This window comes from Diabrotica undecimpunctata, chromosome 1, assembly GCF_040954645.1.
Source record: "Diabrotica undecimpunctata isolate CICGRU chromosome 1, icDiaUnde3, whole genome shotgun sequence".
In the NCBI taxonomy this organism is placed as follows: domain Eukaryota; kingdom Metazoa; phylum Arthropoda; class Insecta; order Coleoptera; family Chrysomelidae; genus Diabrotica; species Diabrotica undecimpunctata.
Genome location: NC_092803.1, coordinates 123,529,780 through 123,551,633, shown reverse-complemented (window position 1 = coordinate 123,551,633; position 21,854 = coordinate 123,529,780). Strand labels below are relative to the sequence as shown.

The 21,854-nt window shown below is 33.4% G+C and overlaps 1 protein-coding gene across 4 annotated transcripts in view; it reads right to left on the bottom strand.

Annotated features, from left to right (window-relative positions):
- The window catches only part of LOC140431516 (EH domain-binding protein 1-like), a 95,367-nt gene extending 77,718 nt beyond the window's left edge, over positions 1 to 17,649 (bottom strand). For 3 of the 4 annotated variants that reach the window (XM_072519424.1, XM_072519434.1, XM_072519439.1), the window contains exon 1: positions 16,987 to 17,649. In XM_072519424.1, the coding sequence (XP_072375525.1) occupies positions 16,987 to 17,123 (137 nt within the window). In that variant the 5' untranslated portion in view covers positions 17,124 to 17,649. The remainder of the gene's footprint in view (positions 1 to 16,986) is intronic. The other variant, XM_072519430.1, reaches the window with a different exon arrangement.
- Positions 17,650 to 21,854: the final 4,205 nt, after the last annotated feature.

The window sequence follows — 21,854 nt, the reverse complement described above, 5'->3', positions numbered from 1 at the left end:
TAATTCACACAATTTCATTTTTCTCTACCGTTCAAATTCGCCAGCATGCAGTTTTCAAATAGGAGCAGACTGCCCTTATATAAGCCAAACAAATCGCAGAATCTAAACTGGGATTTATAAACATTCTATTTCTCTTCCCAATTCCGATTCAATTTCAGCTCTAGGTCAACACCATCTTCATACATCCGCTTCTATAAACCAAGAATTATCCAAGGAGCCATAGAAATTGAAACAAGGCCAAATTGGGATTACCTTCGACATGGGGACCTCTCATAAAGTTAGTGACCCTACCACTCTGCAACCATTATTCATTAACATTTTGTCTACCTCTTTTCCTTCTTTTCCCGTGTTACTTATGATTACGCCTAAGCATTCAAATTCTGTCACTTTTTCAAAATTAAAGACACCCTCTGCTCCTTTTATTTTGATATGTTTGCTATTATTTACTATGTCTCCTCTTATTTCCATGTATTGTGTTTTTGTTTGGTTTATTGTTAGTCCTCATCTTTTCGCTTCTTGACAAGCCAGATCAGCTTTTCTGGTATTTATTAATGTTTTCATTGCCTCATATAGCATTCTCCAGTTTATAAAGTCGTATACTTTTTTTTTCTCATATTTCATTAATATTTTCCTAATAAATTGTATATTTATATTTCCTTAAGTATTTTATATACCACTTCTAACAGCTAGTTTTTGCACACCGTTTTGTCGGCACAGATAAGGTAGTTATTCCATTGTTTGGGCATTTCCTCCTTTACCAAACTGCTAATATTAAACGGAAGATTCTTTCTTGCAATTTGTCCGTGCTTTCCTTAAAAATCTCAGCTGGGATACCATTTTCTCCTGCCCTCTTGTTACATTTAAGATCTCTTATCATTCTTTAATTTCACTCAGAGTTGGTTCCTCGTACGTCCCCGCATCATCTTCCCAATTCTCATTTCCTTCCAGGTCCGCTTGTTGATCTAGTATTTAACAGATCTTCGAAGAACTCCGCCCATCTATTTTTTCTCTCATCTGTATTCCTCCCTGTTTATCTTGAAGTCGCTCTAATTCGTAATTTAATTCCTGCAACCAACTATTGCCTTATTACGTTTGTTTTCTATTAGTACAGGATCTATGATTTTTACTTTTCCATTAGGGGAGGTCTTTGAGGTATATTTAAAAAAAATATACACCTCAAAGACTGTGAACCAAAGTATTTAATTCCTGTATCCTACCTGTACTTACATATGGATCTCAAACCTGGACATTGACTAAAATAAATATGGAGAAGATCAGAAAAACTCAGAGAGCTATGGAACGACAGACGCTGGGTATCTCACTCAAAGACCATAAAACCAATGAAAACATTCGTAATAGAACAAAAGTAACAGATGCTGTCGAACTGGCAGCTAAACTAAAATGGAAATGGGCTGGACATAACGAACGTCTTACGGATGGCCGATGGAATAAAGAAATCGGGAATTGGCGGTCATATGAAGCCAAAAGACCACGAGGAAGACCGCAAATGCGATGGAGCGACGATATTAAAAGAACTGCAGGGCCAATGTGGAAACGTCTTACAAACAATAGAGATGAATGGCGAGAATTAGGAGAGGCCTATATTCGGCAATCCGAATAGAGAAAAGGGCTTAAAAAAAATTAGGGGAGGTCCATGTTACCTTACGAATGTGTTTATGATCAACACGTGTGCTAGCTATTTTTATTTTGTTCTCTACAGAAAATTCGATTAGATTTTTCTCATTTTCATTTGATTCCTTATGCAAACTTCGTTCCCCTGTTATTCTTCTATATAATTCCTCTTTTCCAACTTTCACATTCATCTCTCCAATGATTACTTTTATATTATATTTCTCTATATTTCCTACTGGGTTGCTTAAATTTTCGTAGAATTGTGTTTTGATTTCCAAATATTTATCTACAGTGAGCGCGTGTGCGTTAATGATAGGTTAATGTTAATGGTGCGTTATTTTTCTATACTTTTCCCTTACTCTCAAGGAATATATTTGATCTGATCTTGCTTGGAAATCTACAACTGCTTTGTTTAGTTTCTTGGATACCATGAATCCCACTCCAAAATATCTCTTGGCCCTTCACTCTTAAACAACTTTCCTATTTTATTACTTCATTGCCTAGTTGCTAGACTTTGCAATATATTCATTTTTAATTTTTTTCCATTTTTGTTACTCCATTCATCCATCTAATCATTCCCATTTTCGCCACATGCATTCGTTGTTCCTCTTTTTGTAACTGCATAAAATTCCCAAAACCGCCGAAAACCCATGTTGACAACATATATCTGACAATGCAGGATAAATCGTTAGAGAGGGTCGACAAGTATAAATACCTCGAAACAATTATAAACTCACAGTTAAATCAAGATGAGGAGATGCAAATCAGAAATAAAATAGCTCAAAAAAGATCTATAAAATACAAGTCAATGTTTACAAATAAGAAATTGAGGGGAATTGAGGAAATTGAGGGGAGAATTTGGGGATTGGGCTTTCAGGCTTTTAGGCTGAAAGCCCAATCCCCAAAAAAATTAGAGGCATTCAAAATGTGGCTATATAGACGTATTCTTAAAATTCCTTGAACTGCAAAAGTCTCAAACGAAGAAGTGTACAGACGAATTGAACATGGCACAAAGCTTATGAACACAATTAAAATAAGAAAAACATCGTATCTGGGCCACTACGAAACGATAAATACTCTGCTACACGTCATCATGCAAGGAAGAGTAGAGCGAAGAAAAGGATTGGAAAGATGGAAGAAATATTGCCTGAGGAATATCAGAAATTGGACTAACCTGGGTGTTGAATAGATATCTCACATTGCAAAATATAGGGAAGCGTTTAAAGTGACCTCCAACCTTCGTTATAAGACGGCACAGTAAGAAGTGTCTGTTATTAAGGTTAGTAATAAAAATGTATACAAAAAAGTGTGCCTTCTTTTTTCCGGATACTCTCTAACTGGACTATACTTAACAAAATTTATCTCAATGAAGATCATTAAATTTTAAGAAAATCTTTTTTGTCAGTGAGTGTATTTGTTAATTAAAATTCTAAAACATATTTGATAATAAATACTATAAAATATATGTGTCTGACTTTGATCCTGAAGCTCGAAGATCAAGGTTAATTATCATAAAAAGTTACTTCGACTCTTTGTTGCAGAAGGTAAATATGAATGGCAAATGTCGTATTGATTCTTAGTCACTTAATAAATACTTATCTTTGTTTTGCTGTAAAAATCATAGGAAGAAATTTATACCATTACTTAAATGTATAAAAGTGAATTCAAATTGACAATTTTCAATATATTCTCATAAAGGACTTTCTGAAAAATATATCTCTGGAATTAAATTGGACAACTGAATAATACGAAGCCATATGTAATTCTCAAATAAAAGCGATCAGTAAATAATATTAAAACAAGATGAAAATAAATGTGGTGATTGCTAATGTGACGGTGCGGAAACCAGCGATTTTGAATGGCCACCAAGAAGTCCAGAGTATAACCCGTTTGATTTTTATTTTTGAGACATATGAAGTATTTGGCTTATACCAGTGAAATTAATTTAAGAGACAATCTCTGGAGAAAAAAAAAACAAAATGCGGCTAATTGTATAAGAATAATGAATAAAATGTTGTTAACATCCGAAAGTCCTTTATTAATAGAATTAGGAAACGCATAGAAGACCTCGAAGGCCACGTAGAATATTTAGTTTGAGATTGCTTTTAATTTAAATGGTTTAAAATTCTTATGTGCCAATTTATTTTATTTATTTCGAAATAGAAGATTGCTTATAGTTTGATATTTGAAATTTATTTCTGAGGCTATCAACTTGTAACTTTCTAGAAAACGGTTAAAATTATTGTGTTGCAAGAGCAGCATTATTACGTATAAATAATTTTTACATCGTATTTTCTAATCAATATTACTAAAACCTTTTGACTCAGTTCATTATCAGGAATCATTCTAAAGACTCCTATAAGAAAATGTAAAATAATAATTAAAATAATATTCCTTGTCTAAATTTATGTCTCTGTGCAAATTTTGATAAAAATTTATAAATACAGAGTGACCAACATAAAGAACATTCAAATAGTCCAAAGCCATATTATAAAAGAGGCTGTAAACATCCAGATTCGAATTAACAAGGTTCATGTACAAAGAAACCAAAAAGGTAAAAATTCTAGATAAAATGCATGGAAAAGCGTATAGAATCTTCAACGATCTAAGGAACCATCCAAATGAAAGGATTCGGATGGTTCTAAGTAAATTGACAAACTACGATGAAATCAAACCGGCAAGGCACAGAAGACCCGGACATCAATTAGTATGGTATCAACCCAAAGAGTGAAAAAAGAAACTTTAAAAGTTAGTCACATAGTAGGAAACAGGACCCAACGGTTTGAAGTAGTCACAATAGGTTAGTTAATAAAATAGGTTAGGTAGGTATAGGAAAAAAAGAGAAATCATTACTAGCAAAAAACAAAAAAAAAACTTGAATTATATTGGTTAGATAAACTGACCCCTACTCTAAGTTCACTTCTTCTTCTTGCGGTACCTATCCGTTCCGGATGTTGGTGATCAGCATAGCTATCCTAACTTTCAAGCCAAGATATTCTTCTCCCTGGTCCTCTCTTTCCAAATACCTCGCCCTGTGTTCATTTCTCATAACATGGCCAAGATATTATAATTTGCGCTCTTTGATTATGTTAGTGATCTCGCATTCCTTGCCCATTCTACGTAGGACCTCAATATTAGTCACGCGATCCTTCCATAAAATTAGTAAGATGCGCCTGTAACACCATATCTCGAAGGCCTTAAGCTTTCCTAAAGCTTCCGAGAGCGTCCATGACTTTTGCATGACTACAGCGACTTTTGAAAAGAAACTTCATCTTTACGAACGCTGATCGTGCTTTCCCTATGCGTTGTTTTATTTCAGTAGAGTGGTCCCCTGACTGTTCATGTTAGTACCAAGATATGTGTAGCTGTTTACCCTGTCAATTGGCTGTTGGTTTACTAAAAGATGTGTATTTAATATTTCGCGCTTACTAACTACCGTGTATTTTGTTTTGTTTGTATTGAGATCCAGCCCATATTCTCGACTTTGACATGTGCGCCATTATTGTTTGTAAATCATCTAGGTTATCTGCAAAAACTACTGCGTCGTCAGCATATCTTATGTTGTTTTCTAGTTGTCCCTGTCATCGAATGCCATAGTCTGTGGACTAGTGCGCATTTCGATGCGCATCGCCCCGCCTCGAATTTTCCCATTGGCACTTGACCTGGAAATCCCTATTTATCGCTCGAATAGCGCATATAAATATTGGCGATTTTCAGGTCAGCCAGGTCAGTCCCTCACGGGCTCTCCGAGAGCTTAGTGCTCTCGGGGCTCTGCTTCCTGCATTTATTTACCATACTCTGTGGCTGAGAATTGTTTCAACTTAACTTGGTGTTTTATTTCGACGAAGAAATTGTCATGTAAGAAATATCTTGCCTTTTTTAAGGCAAGACACCGAAGATAAATATTTTCCAAGTCCATAACCCGAAAATGGACTTAAGTAGGGGAGCTCTCGACAGTATATTCGAAGCCCTCTACAGAGCACCCGGAGACAACAGAAGGTTGTTAGACTCTTAATTGTTCCCCCGAGGTGACATCCCAGTGTTTGCTCGAAGATACGCTTCGAGTACATGTTAAATAACACTGGAGACAGAATGCATCCTTGTCTCACTCCTCTATCTATGGAGGTTGTCTCTGTCAACTGGTCATCCACTTTAATGTTGGCAGTTTAGTTGTAATATAAATTATATATAATTCGCAAGTCTCTATCATCCAATCCCGTTTCTTTCAAGATGGATATGAGCCTGTCATGTTTTACTACATCAAATACCTTTTTGTAGTCGATAAAACAAATATATACATCACAGTTGACATCTCTGCACCTCTGGATAAGCATTTGTATAGCGAATAGAGCTTCTCGGGTGCCTAAGGTATCGCGGAATCCAAATTGTGTCCATGACATTTGTTCTTCACATTTTTTATATATTCTGATATGTGTCACTTTTAAAAAGTAAGTGGCTCATTAGGCTAATTATTCTGTAGTCTTCGCATGTTTTTGCATTTAATTTTTTTTTTTTTTTTGTATAGTTACGAAGGTCGACTTTAACCAGCGTTGGGGAATATTCACAGTTATACATATTTTGTTAAATATAGTCGTTATCTGTTGTGTTCCTTGTTCGTCCATAAGTTTCAGGAATTCTGTATAAAATTTGATAGGCCCTACATCTTTACCATCTTTAGTTTTTCTAATAGCTGCCGTGACTTCTTCAATGGTAATCCGGGGTCCTGTTTGGCATTCTGTCTTCAATAGCAATCTGCCTTTCATCTGCAAATGTTACTTCCATATATTTCTTCCAAGTGTCTTAGTTTCTCCTTCACACTTAGTAGTGGATTACCTTGGTTGTCTGCCAAACATCCAACTCTTCTAGGCTTGTAAAAGCCTGCAGCTTCTTTAACTGTTTTGTGCGTATTGAATGAATCGTATTTCTGTTGTAATAGCTGTATTTCCGCACATTGTTCTCTCAGCTGTGTGTGCTTAGACATTCTGATTGCTTTTTTGAACTCTTTGTCTATTCTTTTGTATAATGTCTTATTTTGATCTTTGACCTTTCGCCTCTCTTCCATCATATCTAGAATCTCATTTTTCATGCACATTTTTTTCTTAATTTTTGGTGGTTTGAGGAATTTTTCTTGTAATGTGAAACTCTATGCAATTTTTCACGCGAAACGCAAGTTCACTTAAAATAATCAAAATGAGAAGAGGGAGAAAAATTGAGTTGGAAGACATAAAAATATTGATTTTGCAATATCTCAATATCTTCTGATCAACATCATAAATTCAAATTATCACCATTCAATACGAAATAAAAAGAAAACAGAGAAAGAATTAAAAGAATAATCTGAAAAGTATAATTACTTTAAGAAGTATATACGACTTGATAAAAATAGCAAATTCCAATAATTAATTCTTGCATTACATGCTCATATAATGATAAGATCAAATTTAGAATATCAAGGACTATAAGCTATAGCGGCCCATGTTTTAATATTGTATTGTTTTTGAGTTTATAAGCCTTCATATGGAATTATTTCTCACTAACTTTTCCTCTGTAACTGCCGCACACATTATCAAAGGCGACGCGGTAACGTCATAATTGTCTTCCCATCACTGATGTTCATCATTATATTTAACCAATGGTCATCATCATCACCATCATTATCATCATCTTTGGCTCGACAATCTTCTATGGATCCTTGTCTGATCTAAGATTTGTCGCCATTCTGTTCGGTTTCTGGCAACATCTAACCACCTAATTCGAGTTGCCCTATGCTTGTTCTTCCTATAGGTGTTCCTGTCGTTAGCTTTTTAGCAATCATGTTTATCAGTCATTCGTATTATGTGTCCGGTCCATCTGAGTCGTTGTGTTTTAATGAACGTTACGATAACTGGTTCATTAAAGAGTGGGAGCCCATAGTATGCCCTATTTGTGGAGTCCATAGTATGCCCTATTTGTAAGATGTATTCGTCTTTTAATTTCTTCGCTTGCTTTGTTGGTTGTAGTCACTAGAGAGCCAAGGTAAGTATGTGAAGCTGTCAACACGTTCAAAGATATGACTTCCAAAGACTGTTTCACGTTTCCCATTTGCTATAGGATCCTTAGTATAATCAATATCTACTTGGTTTTGTCTTTGTTGATGACTAGATCGACCTGTTTCGCCGACGTTTCCGATTCTAGGAACTATTGCTCAACATTTCGCTTGCTACGCCCTATTATGTCAATGTCATCAGCGTTTGCTAAGATTTGTATCGATCTATTGTAAATAGTACCGCTGCGCGCCGTCTCGAATTCGTATGTCTCGAACTGCCTTTTCCAAGGCAATGTTAAATGGGAGGAAGCCAAGGCATCCCCTTGTCTGACTTCATCCTTTATCTCAAAGGATCGAGAATTTTCTCCCTGTATTCTAACGCTGGATTTTAAGTTAGACTTTGTCATTCTCGTTAATCGGATAAGTTTTTCTGGTGTACCAAACTCACGCATTGATTAGTATAGTACTGTTCTCTTGACACTGTCATAGTCATTGGTCACCAGTCATCGGTTATCAGTGATATGTCATCAGTGATAGAAAAACAGTAGCAACCGTTACCGCATCGCCTTTGATAATGTTTCCGCAGTTACAGAAGAAACATTGGGACGAAATAATTCGAAAACACTATAAATATAAGACGAGCAGAAACAACTTGCAATAAGTACATTAAAGACAATATGGTTCTGAAACTATTGCCTAAAGATAAGCTTTTTTTCGAAAACGGATTTCTGACTGAAAGTTAAAACGTCAACAACAAAAAATATTTAATTTAATGTCAATTATGTACAACCATTGTAGATTATTCAAAAAAAAAACTTAAAAACGTATATCATAATGCAGGACAACTACACAGAAAACATAATGATGAAAACCATTACAAGTTAAAAGTATGGAAAGTAGTAGTCGATAGAATATGAAAAATGCAAAACTGGTAACCTCGTTACATTTATTTTCCAAACTACACTACAGCTTTACAAAATATATTTAAAAATAGAGGCAATAAGAGTTAACGTATTATGTTAATTGAATTTTAAATGTATTTCAAAATATTCCAGTCAAGATTTTACAGTTAATGGCAAGTTTTGCTTGATAATTCAAATTATTTTTATCATTGTTTACACAAATATCAAAATGTTAATATCAGTGAAGTGATTAGAAAAGTGCATTGAATTTTTCACAAATTAACTTATAAATTTTGTTCTGAAAGTGTTTTATTGAGACATCTAAACTCTTATCAAATAACGTGTTTGAAATAAAAAATTTGGATTGAAAGATTTTTCCAAACGTTATTAAATTTGTGCAGTATGCATATAACGCATCTAAATAGCATGATGTATTGCCTTATATTCTATCTTCAAGTAGGTATATATTCGCTTAATCTATATTTTTATCCTTCTTTCTTTCAGGTGACGGATTTGGGTTATTTACTTATATCAGTTTTCATTAACTTCCGCCATTCTTATTTATTTTCTTAGATTATTTCCATTTCTTCGAGTGTTTTCGGCTTAATTTTCCTCGTATCTACAATTTATTATACCCATTTCTTTCTTGGTCTGCCTTTTTTACTTTTTGTAATTTTAAGAGGGGTGCGACTCGTCCAATCCTCTCTTACCAACAACTTTCCCTTCAATAAACTTCTTCTTGTACCATACGCTTGACAGCGTATAGGTGTTTCAGTTGCTGTACTAATTAACTACTACAAGTTTTCCCTCCTCAGCCGGTCGAAAAATGTTTCTAAACCAGAAGTTTAATTTTTTTCTTGGTCCCTTCTATCCTCAATCTTGCCGGTCAGTATAATTTCTCGGATGGAATAGAGAATATTTTGATTTACGTAAGAAGTGTCCCAAATAAGAAACATTCCAGTTGAATTGGCATAACTAGATTATGGCGTGCATTATCAAAAGCCCCCATTGATCATTCATCATAATTCCCAAGTATTTAAAGGTTTTCACTTGATCGATTGGAGCATTATCTACTTGCAGTTGTATTCTTAAAAGTGCGTTTTTTCTTATTGCCATGCATTTAATTTTTCCAGCATTTATCTTCAAGCCATATATTTTTTCTACGGTGTTTATTTTATTTAACATCAACTGCATATCATGTTCGTTGTCTGTTATTATCGCGGTGTCGTCAGCGTACCGAATGTTATTTATCGGGAACCCGTTTGCCTTTATTCCACACTCATAAATAGGTTATGTAGGTATAGGAAAAAAAGAGAAAATCCAAAAACACATACTTACACGAGGCACGTGAGAGCACTATATACTTGAGAATGCATGTCTCACCCCCTATGTTATGTAACTACTGCTTCATACCATTTAATCAACTTTTTTCTGAGTTTTAGATTATCAAAAGAAGGAGAGAAATTTTTTCTCACAGGTAACCCCGATGAAGTGACCGCGATTCCCGAACGTTGAGGTTGTCCGTTAGCTTAGGGTACGGACATTCCGAAGATACATCGTAACTACTACACAATAGTGACAACAGTCTTCAAGTGAAAAGTAGTGGATTATTTGTAATTATTTTAAATCGCCAACTTTCGGCTCATCCTCTAAATAAAAAAGGCAGTATCTAGGAGAATACCATCACCTATTTAAAGAGCTTAAGAAACACCACTTAGACAGATTTTATGCTTATATTAGAATGAGTCTAGATACATTTCAATATATTTATCATACCATCCGTATCTCTGGCGAATGTCACGTGGTTTGAAAACCACCAATAAACTTGTAATTTAACACGCGATCAACAGTTCGATCGCGATGTAAAACAAACTATTTGGTTCTGGCATCGACATCACTGTAAACCGCGATGATAGGTCATAAAGGTGAACGGGTGAAACATCTTTGGTATGTGCAATCTCGTAAGAAAATGAAGGTTTGTTTTGATATCGAAAAACAGGTAGAAAGGTTCATAGTACCACCCGTACTAAGGCCGCATCGCCACCGAAAGGCCTCTGGGATGCCCCATTTCTGCATGCAACCAAGATCAAAAAACAAGTAAAGTCTCCCCAACGTAGGGAGGTATCGTCTCACCAAGGCCTCATTGGTCTTCCCTTCCGACACGAAAATACCTTACTCAGGAGGAGCTAAGATTTACTTTGTTGGGCGCGTGTGTATGTGTTTTAGTTATTTTTATATTTGATAATCCTCACATCAATTATCTCTGCTTATGTAACTTTTTTTGTTGTCATCTTGATATATTTCGTTTCCATTTTTTAAATTTTCATCATAAAACTAATAAAACTATAATCACTTTACCTTAACCCATTTTATAATAAAGATTTTGTAATATAAATAATGTGGCAATAAAGTAGTTTTACAGACATCAAAATAATAGTAACATATTGATTTTTAAAAGCAAACAATATGACAATAAAATTATTATTGGTTTTATTGTTTGCTTTAATAGCTTTGTATATTATTTATTATCAATTAAGAGATTTAAAATTTTAAAACCTCCAAGTTGTAAGGAATCGTTATTTAATATTGCATGGAGAAAGGAAGTTAGCTATTTGGTTGCTGAACGGACCTTATTTCCAATTATTTACATTCAATAAAAGTAATTTAATTTTTTGATTATATCCCTCTCCTTCAAATATCTCCTAAAATATATATGTACAGATACAGAAAAGCTGAAGACAGTCTGAAAAAACAGTCATAAAGGATGACAGTGAAATTGTAAACCATATTTTATAAATATGCTTTGTCACACTTATTAGTAATATATCTTTTTATTTTTACCTAAAATTAAACTTAAAAAAATCATGTGCATGATTCATCAACTATTCGAAAAAAAAAAAATCTTCGAGTAAACTTCGCCTCTGGAAGCTCTGTCTACTTATTTTGATCCACAACCTCTTGTAAAAGTAAATATTGTTACCCCTTTTATAACTAGTTTTGTTTTCAATCTTCCATTTAATACAATACATATTCTATGTTACCTAAAAGTCCAATTTATATTAGGTTTGGACTTCATTAAGAATACTCCAAGTTTATTATCACTTGAGAATATGAGCAAAAACAGTTTAAAAAGAAATAAAATCGATGAAAACAATAGCACACACCACACATAAAAAAAGAAGTCATAATGTTAAAGATATTCTTTCAAGTGATATAGAGTGATCCCTGTCGGAGGAAAATTAATAACAATAATTAATTAGTTACTAATTAATAATTAGTAACAATATCACTGTTCAAACAATTTGGTAATCATTACTGTACATGTTTAAGGGCATCTAAGGAATGATGGTAAGCAGATAAGCATGTGACTGTTTAAATCAGTGATCAAGACTCAGTAGTCAAATGGCACAGGAATTACATTCAGAGCGGTTCAACACCTCTTTAGGTCTTTTCAAAGGATTTTAGCCCCATCACGTCAACCAAAATGAGCACACCTACTGAGAGAAAACAAAACGCTGAAATCATGAGAAAGATTTGATTAAGCCTCAAATGTTTCTTCAGGCTATGTCTTTTTTTTTCATGCAGAATAGAAAGAATATGGTTTATTGATACAGGAGAAATAAGCATTTAAGTATCGGCGTATGGACAAAATTTCCCTAGAAATTAATTATGAAGTGAGTTATCATTGGACCACATCTAGTTGGCCAATTTTTCATTAAAGCAAAAGGCATCACATAGCTTGTAGCACCCACTGCTGAACATATTCTCTACTCCATTAAACCTCTCCATTGTTATCGATCTTGTGCTGATTAAATTTAGTTTGTTGTAATCCTTTGTATAGCTACCTGTATATGACTGAAATTTGAGACTCCACTCCATTATACTTTATGCATTTAGTATGTAATTCATTCTTGTCATTTTATTTCTGACATTCAAATAGATTTAATAATAGTTGGTTAAGTATTAAGGCATTCATTATACTATAAGAAAAGTCAATGTTAATATTTTTCTTATTTTCCTTGATGGAACTATTAAGTAGCGGATAATATTGACAAACAAAATTATTAAGTGGCAACCAGTTTCTACCTATACCAGAATTTTTTATTGAGTGATATATTCAACAAAATGGATCTTAGTCTGGAAGAATGGCACAGATCACATAAAATTAATGTAAATTACTGACAATGATTTGTTATAAAAGTTGATCTAACTAATAAACAACTCATTGAAAACCATTTACTTAACAAATTTCTCCTTATAACTAAAAAAGATGAAAAAGTTTATATTATACAGAAGTATATGGAGGAAGGTGTGGTTGCAGATATTACATTTGATATTACAACAGTTTTGACTAAATGTGATACATAAGACATCACTATTATTGTCTATTAATTAGTGATTTTCAGAGGACATTATAATATATCAATCACATGAAATATCCATCAGTAGGAGGTACAGTGTACAAGCAGTGTACCTTCAACATGTTCATATGTGGTAATGTTTTATTTGTGATTTCAAACTTTTAGTATCCAACATAATATCAGAAACTAAGATTTTAATGGGTTCACATTCCATCCAAAATTTATTTATCAATCATAGTTTTCTAGAGGACAGTGCCATACATAAAATAGAGCAAAACCCTGGATATACATTATATTAAACAATATAAGTATTCTCTTTGGATTTACAAACCAAAGAAATAATAAAACTGAAAATAGATCATTAACAATATTGTCTATATTTAGATGATAGTACAATTTAGTAAGTATTTAAAGATAAGTACCCAATGTTTAGAAGTCTCTCAATATTGATTTAATTAGGTAAATTCTAATAAACATCATTACCCACTTTCTACTTAATTATTGTTTATTTAAGAAGCATATCAAATGTAAGATAAGTGATCAGAATAGTTCTACAGAATTGATGAACTGTGTAAACAGTGTTATAGGGTTTTTTGTATAATTTAAATGTGAAAGTATATATAAAAGTAAATATACCTGGAGAAAATATATAAATAATCAATTTGATCCTGGTAATATACAGCACAATGAAATATACAGGATACATTACCAGAAATGAAATAAATTGTATACCTTTAGACACATATTTTGGAAAAAAAATTTAAAAACATGTCAATTTTTATTCCACAAAGGATTGAATTAAATTGGACTTAATTATTCAAGTATTTAGAGTTTGTCAATATGAACTTTACATAAAAGATAAAGAACGCTGACACTTTTTTTATGTAAAAGTAGTTACAGGTAAATTGACTGAAACTTTGCAGATAGGTAACTTTGGTCATGCTGATCAAAATTTCTTCTTTTCCATGACCCAAAAATCATTTGTTTCTGAGTTAGAGAGCCTCAAATTGTCGGTTTTAAAGCTATTTGAATAATCTATTTTTGAATAATATACAGGGTGTTAATAAATAAGTGAGAAAAAGTTTAGGGGGTTATTATGCATGAAAAAAATAATGACAGTTTGCTATATAAATGGATTTCCACAACAAATAATTAATTTTCTGAAATACAGGGTGTTTTTCTTACAAACTGATGATTTATTTATTTCTCTGAAACTGGTTAAGATATGCAAATAATCAAGTGTGGTGGGTTTTAAGAGTTAGTTATTACGCATTATTTGACACACAGTTAAGAATGTTATATTCATCATTTGTGCACATATTGGAAAAAGTCTAAATTTAAAAAAAAAATCTGTGCGCCACTGAGAAATACTACAAATTAAAAATCATTTTTGAATTCCTCATTCCTTGTTAAAAATGATTTGTTCAATTTGTGACAAAAGTCTCTCTTACTTATGTTGTTTTCATATGAGGTGTTGTTATACAACAAAATAAAACATGTTGAATCATATTTGAATTTCTTTAATACATTGTCTAGTGGACTAGTGTCAACATTTATCAGTTATTTTATTTAGTTACTCTCAACATTTATCTAATGTCAAATTAATGTTTCTTCATTATTAAGCTTTTAAGTTGCTGTAATATTATTGTTAGTAATTATTAATTAATTCTTCTTTTTACGAAAAGAATGAACAATTTTACAAATGTAGAATTATGAGACATGCATTTTGTCTATGGTCGAAGTAATGGAAACGATTGACAAGCGCAGCAATTGTATGATGAGGAAACTGTGCAACTAGAGGAGGCAGTTCTCGAGTTAATTACAGAGTCACCTGAAGCAAGTATCCAAAAATTGCCAATATTGAGTGTAAGCAACTTCACTTATTTACAATTACACAACAATTACAATTAAACAACAATCAACTGTACATCAGATACAATTCTTAAAGAACATCAACTGTATCTGTTTTGTATCCAATGTGTGCAAGATCTACTACCTAGAGTACCTTTTTTCCACCTATTTTTTGCCAATGAATTGAAGCTCATTTTCAACAGCAGTTTTCAGTAACTTTATTGCTTGGGATAAATAGTGATCACTTAATCGGTTTATATTTCCTCCCACAATAGTGAATCTTACTTTTACTTCCTACAGGAACTTACGGACAACACTTATGGTTAATTCATAATGATGCACCAGCCCATTTTAGCATTAATCTATGTAATTGTGTAGATACAGTGTATCCAAATCGTTGGATTGGTAGGGGGTACAGAAACATTGGTCTGCTCAATTGACCAGATTTAAATCCTCTAGATTTTCGCATTTTTTGCATTTCTAAAGTCCTTAGTTTATTGCATTCCTATTGAAAATGTTGATGACCTGAGGAATCGAATTATATGAGGAATATTTTCAAAAATTCTTATATACTAAAACGCTAAGCCCTTTTCTTGTCCACCACTTTACTCAAAAACCTTATTAGATAATTAAAATATTTTTTCGGAATATTATTAGTATTACATATGAGATTGTCAAGATATACTTTTGGTACAAAAATTCACTTCCGGTTTTGAGATGACCGGAAGTTAAAATTTACTTTAAGTTTTAGACCCCACAATGTATATATGGATCGAAAGGTCTCGTCGAGACGAATCTAAATATGTACTTCCGGTTGCGATCCGACACCGGAAGTGACCCGAAATGCGCATAAATAAAATAAAAATAAAAAATTTCATTTAAAAACTCGATGTCGAGTTGGTCCGCTAGTATGACAACTAATGTAGCTAAGAGCTAAATCTTGTGTCACATTTCAAGGTCATTTTAAACATTTTTTGTAGGTTTGTGCCCATTTCAAATTTCATTAGTGGTACTTTCTGTTATTATTCTGGTTTAATGTTATTGTATTAGATAGTTCTTACGGATGTATTAATAAAAAACATGCATTAAAATGTTTTACTTTTTTGTATAAAAACAGTGCCTTTTATGAAAAAGAAAAGAGAGTGAGTTTATTTTGTCACACATTAAACGAAGAATTCAAAAATGATTTTCGGTTTGACATACCTATCTCAGTGGCGTACCACTTAAAAAAACTAAAACATTACTGTATGAGTACCAATGATAAATATGAAATTCTTAAGTGTAGGGCAAAAATATGCAATACCTATCTCTTAAAATCCACCAAATTTCATTTGCATATCTCAACCAGTTTTTGAGCAATAAATAAATTGTTAGTTTGTAAGAAAAATTCCAACTCATTTACACTCCCTAAAATTAGTTGCACTTATTTAATAACACCATGTATATTATTCAAATACATATATTATTTTTCTAATGGATAAAAATCATTAACACTTTAAACTTCTCAAACTCAGAAACAATTGAATTCTGGTCTTGGGCAATGAAAACTTTTGATTAGCATGACTAAACCTGCCACTCTGCAAAGTTTTGAGCAAATTAACTGAAACAACTTTTAAATAAGAAAAGTGCCAGGGTACTTTCCAAAATCGAAAAAGTTAAGTGCAATAATTAAAACATAATCTGTCACAGCTAAATCTGAGTAGCACATCATTGAAAAGTTTGGCATAAAATCCATTAGTGGACTTCACTATTAACCGTTTATAAACCAGTCTATGCATACACTGTCTCAAAAAATGAAAAAATACAACTCGGATAATCTATCAATTTAACAAGTTCTAACAAAAGATAAGCAGAGAAAACTAAGTATGTATATAAGAAATCACCACCATGGTGCAAAAATAGGTACTTTAAATTGCCATGAGATTATGTATTATTCCAAATGCTATACTACTATTTAAATATGTAAATAATAAAAGTTTAAAACATTTTGCACATTGTATGCAAAAACTGAATGTCACCTGAGGAATAAAAATGTTTTTATCAAGTACTGGAAACTATCAATAACTTAAACAAAGAAGTAGAAAAGTGAAAGAAAGTAAATATGACATTAATTTGTACTTAGTTACTTAAAATTTTATTGTACCAACAAAAACATAACTGTTTTATATTTGAATATGTTAAATGTTCAATAAAATATGATGAATTAAAGACTCACCATTTGGAAGTAAAATCCACTGCGAGCTGATGGTAGGAGACTGTAAACTGAAACTTGGCAGCCCTTTTGTTGACTCGCTGGAGTCTCTTCCAAACAGAGCCCATACTTGAAGCATCCACTCCAACACAAGACTGCATGTTGACAATTATATTTTAAACACTTAATTCACGAAATAATAGAAAATCTACACTACACATGCGGATGCAAACTGTTTAAATAAAAGAAAATAAGCATGCTGTGAAAAATAAACAGGATAAAGTTATCAGTCTTATCAAACTTAGTGAGGAACATGTCGCACTGTGCTGGTAAAAAGTCTGCAGACAAATATTATGTCTCTTAATAAATTTGCCTGCAACGAGCTAATTGTAGTGATCAAACCAAGCGAAATGCGTTATTTAAGGAACTTTGACTTCAAAAACTATTAACCTTCCATTATTCTTTTGACACTAGGGTCATTCAATACAGTGACAAGTGTTATTGGGCACTTTGGGCTCATAATAACCATGCATTAACGTACCTTACACTTTAATTTACTTAATTACGCATTTTGGCAAAAAGATTTGCGGTAAATATCAATAGAAGGATAATTTATTTATAACTTATGACGGAAACAAATTAACAAAATACTTCTAGTTCTTTCACTACTGTCAATACCGTCATTGGTGTAATTGAAACTGTCAATGTCAAAAATATATCATGAGAGATCAGGGAAATTTAGATTATTTCCAGTAGATGGCTTTAAAATATATCAGCTAAATGGCATAGAATAAGAAACAATTGTTTTGTATTTGTGCTTATGGCCAAAAAATACATAAGGTCTGTAGCAGTTACGAAGAGTTAGCATGTTTATTTAATACTCGTTTTGTTTATATTGTGCCTTGTGCCTTATAGCATTTATTGCTACATTTGCCATTGACTGCCATCTAGCAGCAATTCGTAAAATTATTAGATTTTATTTTTATCTGTATGTCAGGCAATCATGTATACACATAAGATACTATATTTTAAAATTATATTTATAAATTTATTAATTTAAAAACGTTAAGATTTTTTTTGTTTAAAACAAGGATCACAGTTAGAACTTACACAGAATATGAACAAATAATATTTGATATAAGTTGAGATGCTTTAGGAAAACACTTTTAATGGACAACACTCACCTGGCTTCATATTTTATATTCTAAACACCGCCATTCGAATGTTAGGTACATTATTTTCTGAGTTTTAATGAATTGATTTGGAAATATTGTTCCTTCCTGACGTTTGGTCTACAGTTGCGGATTGCAGACATTGTCACATCAATTATTTATGTATCGGGTCAATAGGTACCTACTAATAATGTTAATATCTTATTTTTTCCTATCAAAATTTTTTTTATTTGCTTATAAAAAGTTTGCCAATTTTCAAATAGAATCGTGAACAGTAATTCAGTTTTTTCAATATAAGATTAATTAAGCATTTAGAAAATTTGTAATTGGAGAAATTTATCTATTAAGTTGAAACCTTATGTTGAGTATCATTATGATTTTTAAGTTAATATCTTTCTTCTAGGTATTCTATACCTACACGATACTAGAGAAAATAAAAATTATGGAGACATTTAAATAATCAAACAGGTTTTAGCTGAAAGGTTGATCATAGAATTAATAAAGCAGAAATTGCACGTGCTACTGTACAAATATTTGAATCAAACAATATTGAAGAATCAACAATAATTATTAATCTCATAATACAACGGCCTAACAGCCCGAACAAGCAGTTTAACAAGTTAGACGATGGCCGTGAAAGCCTAACGCAGTTTATCAATATTGAAGAATGTTTAAAATAAAGTAATAGTAAGGCCTATCAATAATATAATATTATCACCATTAGCTTTTCTAATTACTAAATAATAGATTGGTATAAAATTAACAAAGAAGCAAAATAACAATCATAATGGGTGATTTCAATACCAAAGTGGGAGTTAAAGCAGTACACAATGTCGTTGGAAACTTTGGTCTCGGCGACGAAGGTACTTGTCCCAGTTTTGCTGGTGATTGGACACCGTTTTTACCAAAGACTTGCCAACTGTCTTATTCATTCGCTCTACCATTATATCCGATTGCAGGTGATAGCTTATAGTTCGTGTTTTCTTCATGCTTAGTCTATCGCAAATTCTTTGGAATAGATGGCTCTCGAGAAGTTTTTTCTTTGGTCACGATGGATCTCTAAATGCACCTCAAATCGGCTGATATACTCTTTGATTAATCTGCAATAGTGGCGGCCTTCTGATCCGGAATTGCATAGATCTCGACGCACTTCATGAAGTAATCCATCACGACCAACGTATACTTGCAAGTATTTTCACTTTCCGGAAATGGCCCGGCAATGTCCAAAGATATTTTTTCAAACGGACTTCCAACATTGTATTGTCTCATAGGAACCTTTCTCATTCAGTAGGGTCCGTTACTTGCAAAACCGTTCCCGAATTCCCTGAAGGGTTTTCTTTACTTCGAAATGCCCTCCTGATGAACTGTGTCCTCTTCTCGGAACCATCATCAGTTTCCAGTACTCGTTTAAGCAAGCCGTCTTTCATGATAAAGGAATCTCACTGAGTCCTTCTTCTTCTTGTAGTTCCTTCTCCTATCGGAGGTTGACTATCATCACAGCTATCCGTACCTTATTGGCGGCTGCTCTAAAAAGATCTACTGAGCTGCAACTATTCCACTCTCTTGGGTTTCTTAGCCAGGAAATTTTGCGTCTTCCTGTGGATCTTTTACCCTTGATTTTACCTTGCATTATGAGCCTTAATATCTTATATTTCGCACCTCTGGTTATGTGGCCTAAATATTCCAGCTTTCTTGTTTTGATGTGCTTTATGACCTCGCAATCTTTTTTCGCCTTGTTTACACTTCTGCACTTGTAACTCGTTGGGTCCATGATATTTTTAAAATCCTTCTATAGCACCGGATGTCACCAATACGTCTTGACTATTAAGCATAGCTTAATATTTCTTGCCAAGACGGTCGCCGATTTTCTTCTTTCCATTTTCGAATTTTCTGTAAAACTAAATCTTTCTCTTGTTCTCCTCTAATCATAGTAGGCCTCTACTCGTCGTTGGCCAGATAATTACCTTTACATTAAAATAGCTGGCACTTCTTGGGGTATAACATCAATTGGACAATTTAAGTTGATTAGAAACAACTTTTAAATTCTTCAGATGGCCTTTAACAGTCTCCCCCAAGATGATTGTGTCGTCTAAATATACCAGGCACTTTTTCTAAGATAACCCTCTCAAAGTATTTTTCATACGTCTCTCAAATGTCGCAGAAGCATTACAGAGTCCAAACGGCATACCGTTAAATTTTCACAATCCAGATCTTGTGGTGAAAGATGTCTTCTTTTTATCTACTAAATAGGTCCATTTATACATGCCAGTATCCAGAATTCAAATCCTTCTTCTTCTTCTTGAAAAAAAAACGAATTCAAATCCAGAGTATAAAATAATTTACTTCCAGCCAATGTGTCCAACGTGTCGTTGATCTGAGGTAGAGGATAACTATCTTTCTTGGTGACATTGTTCAATAAACGGTAGTCCATACAGAACCTTATAGTTTTGTCTTTCTTCTTGACCAGGGCCACCGGAAAGACCCATGGGCTGGTAGAAGGTTCTATCACCCTGTCTTTCTTCATTTCTTTAACTGTCATTTTAGCTGCCTCTGTCTACGCCTGTGGTAAACGTCGAGCTGTTTAACGAATTGCCTTGGCATTACCAGCATTGATTTTATGTTTGATTTTGACAGCGGTAGTCCTTCCTGTCTTTCCTCCTTTGGGTACGAAGATGTCACGATACCGCTAAAGAAATTCCCTTAATGCAATCATTTGGTCGAATTTGTCGTTGGAATTATTGGATGTTGTCTTCTGACCGATTGTGGACGTCAAAGGTACACAGTTTTCTGCTTTTGCCACTTTCTTGATGGTCACTGGGTCGTAATATTGACATTGATAAGTCTTTTTTTAAAACAGGAATTTCTTTAGCAGAAGTAACCAATTCCTTGCCAATTATAATTCCTCGGCCAACCTCCTCGTAATGGTTCCAATGCTTCTTTATAACAGGTGTGCCTTCTTCCACAATTTCCTACAGCCGCACTACTATGATTGTTTCACTTCTTGCAGGCATAACGGTATCTTCTTTAACGGCTGATTGCACGGTGCTGTCATCATATGAATACCGCCTCGTTGCCAACTTTGATTACTGTATTCTTAAAATCCAACTGAAATCCATGCAAATTCATAATATCTATTTCTAATATAATATCCTCGTCGATATCAGCAGCTATGATAGCATGGACGAACTTTTTTGTCCCAATTCCTAATTGGATCTGAATTTCTCGATGGATGTTAGCATTTTAACCTGTGGAAGTGCGCAGTCGGAAACCTCGTTGGTAAACGTTTCTTACGGCTGGTAATAACGGTCGGGCGTATAATGGTTCTGGTCGCCCCAGTAGTCACCAACAATGTATAGTTTTTACCATTTATTCCTTTATCTACATATACACTGTCCTCACGACATTTCAAAGAAGATATTAGTATAAGAGGTTCTGTGGAAAAGTTTCTGGTCGAAGCTCTAATGCCGACCCGTTCTAGTTTTTCTGCTGGTGAGGTTATGGATTTGTACATGTTCCATTTCGCCATATTTCTAACATCATTAACAATATGATCAAATTTGTCTTTATCTTCTTCCTCTTTTAAAGTCCTAACTTTACTGTACCTGTCATAGACCTACGTAAATTATTCATATTTGAGGGCTCATCGACCAGCGTCTTGACAGCGTCGTGACGAGATAATCGCAGTGTTCTCTGCATTTCATGATCACGAAAACCATCATT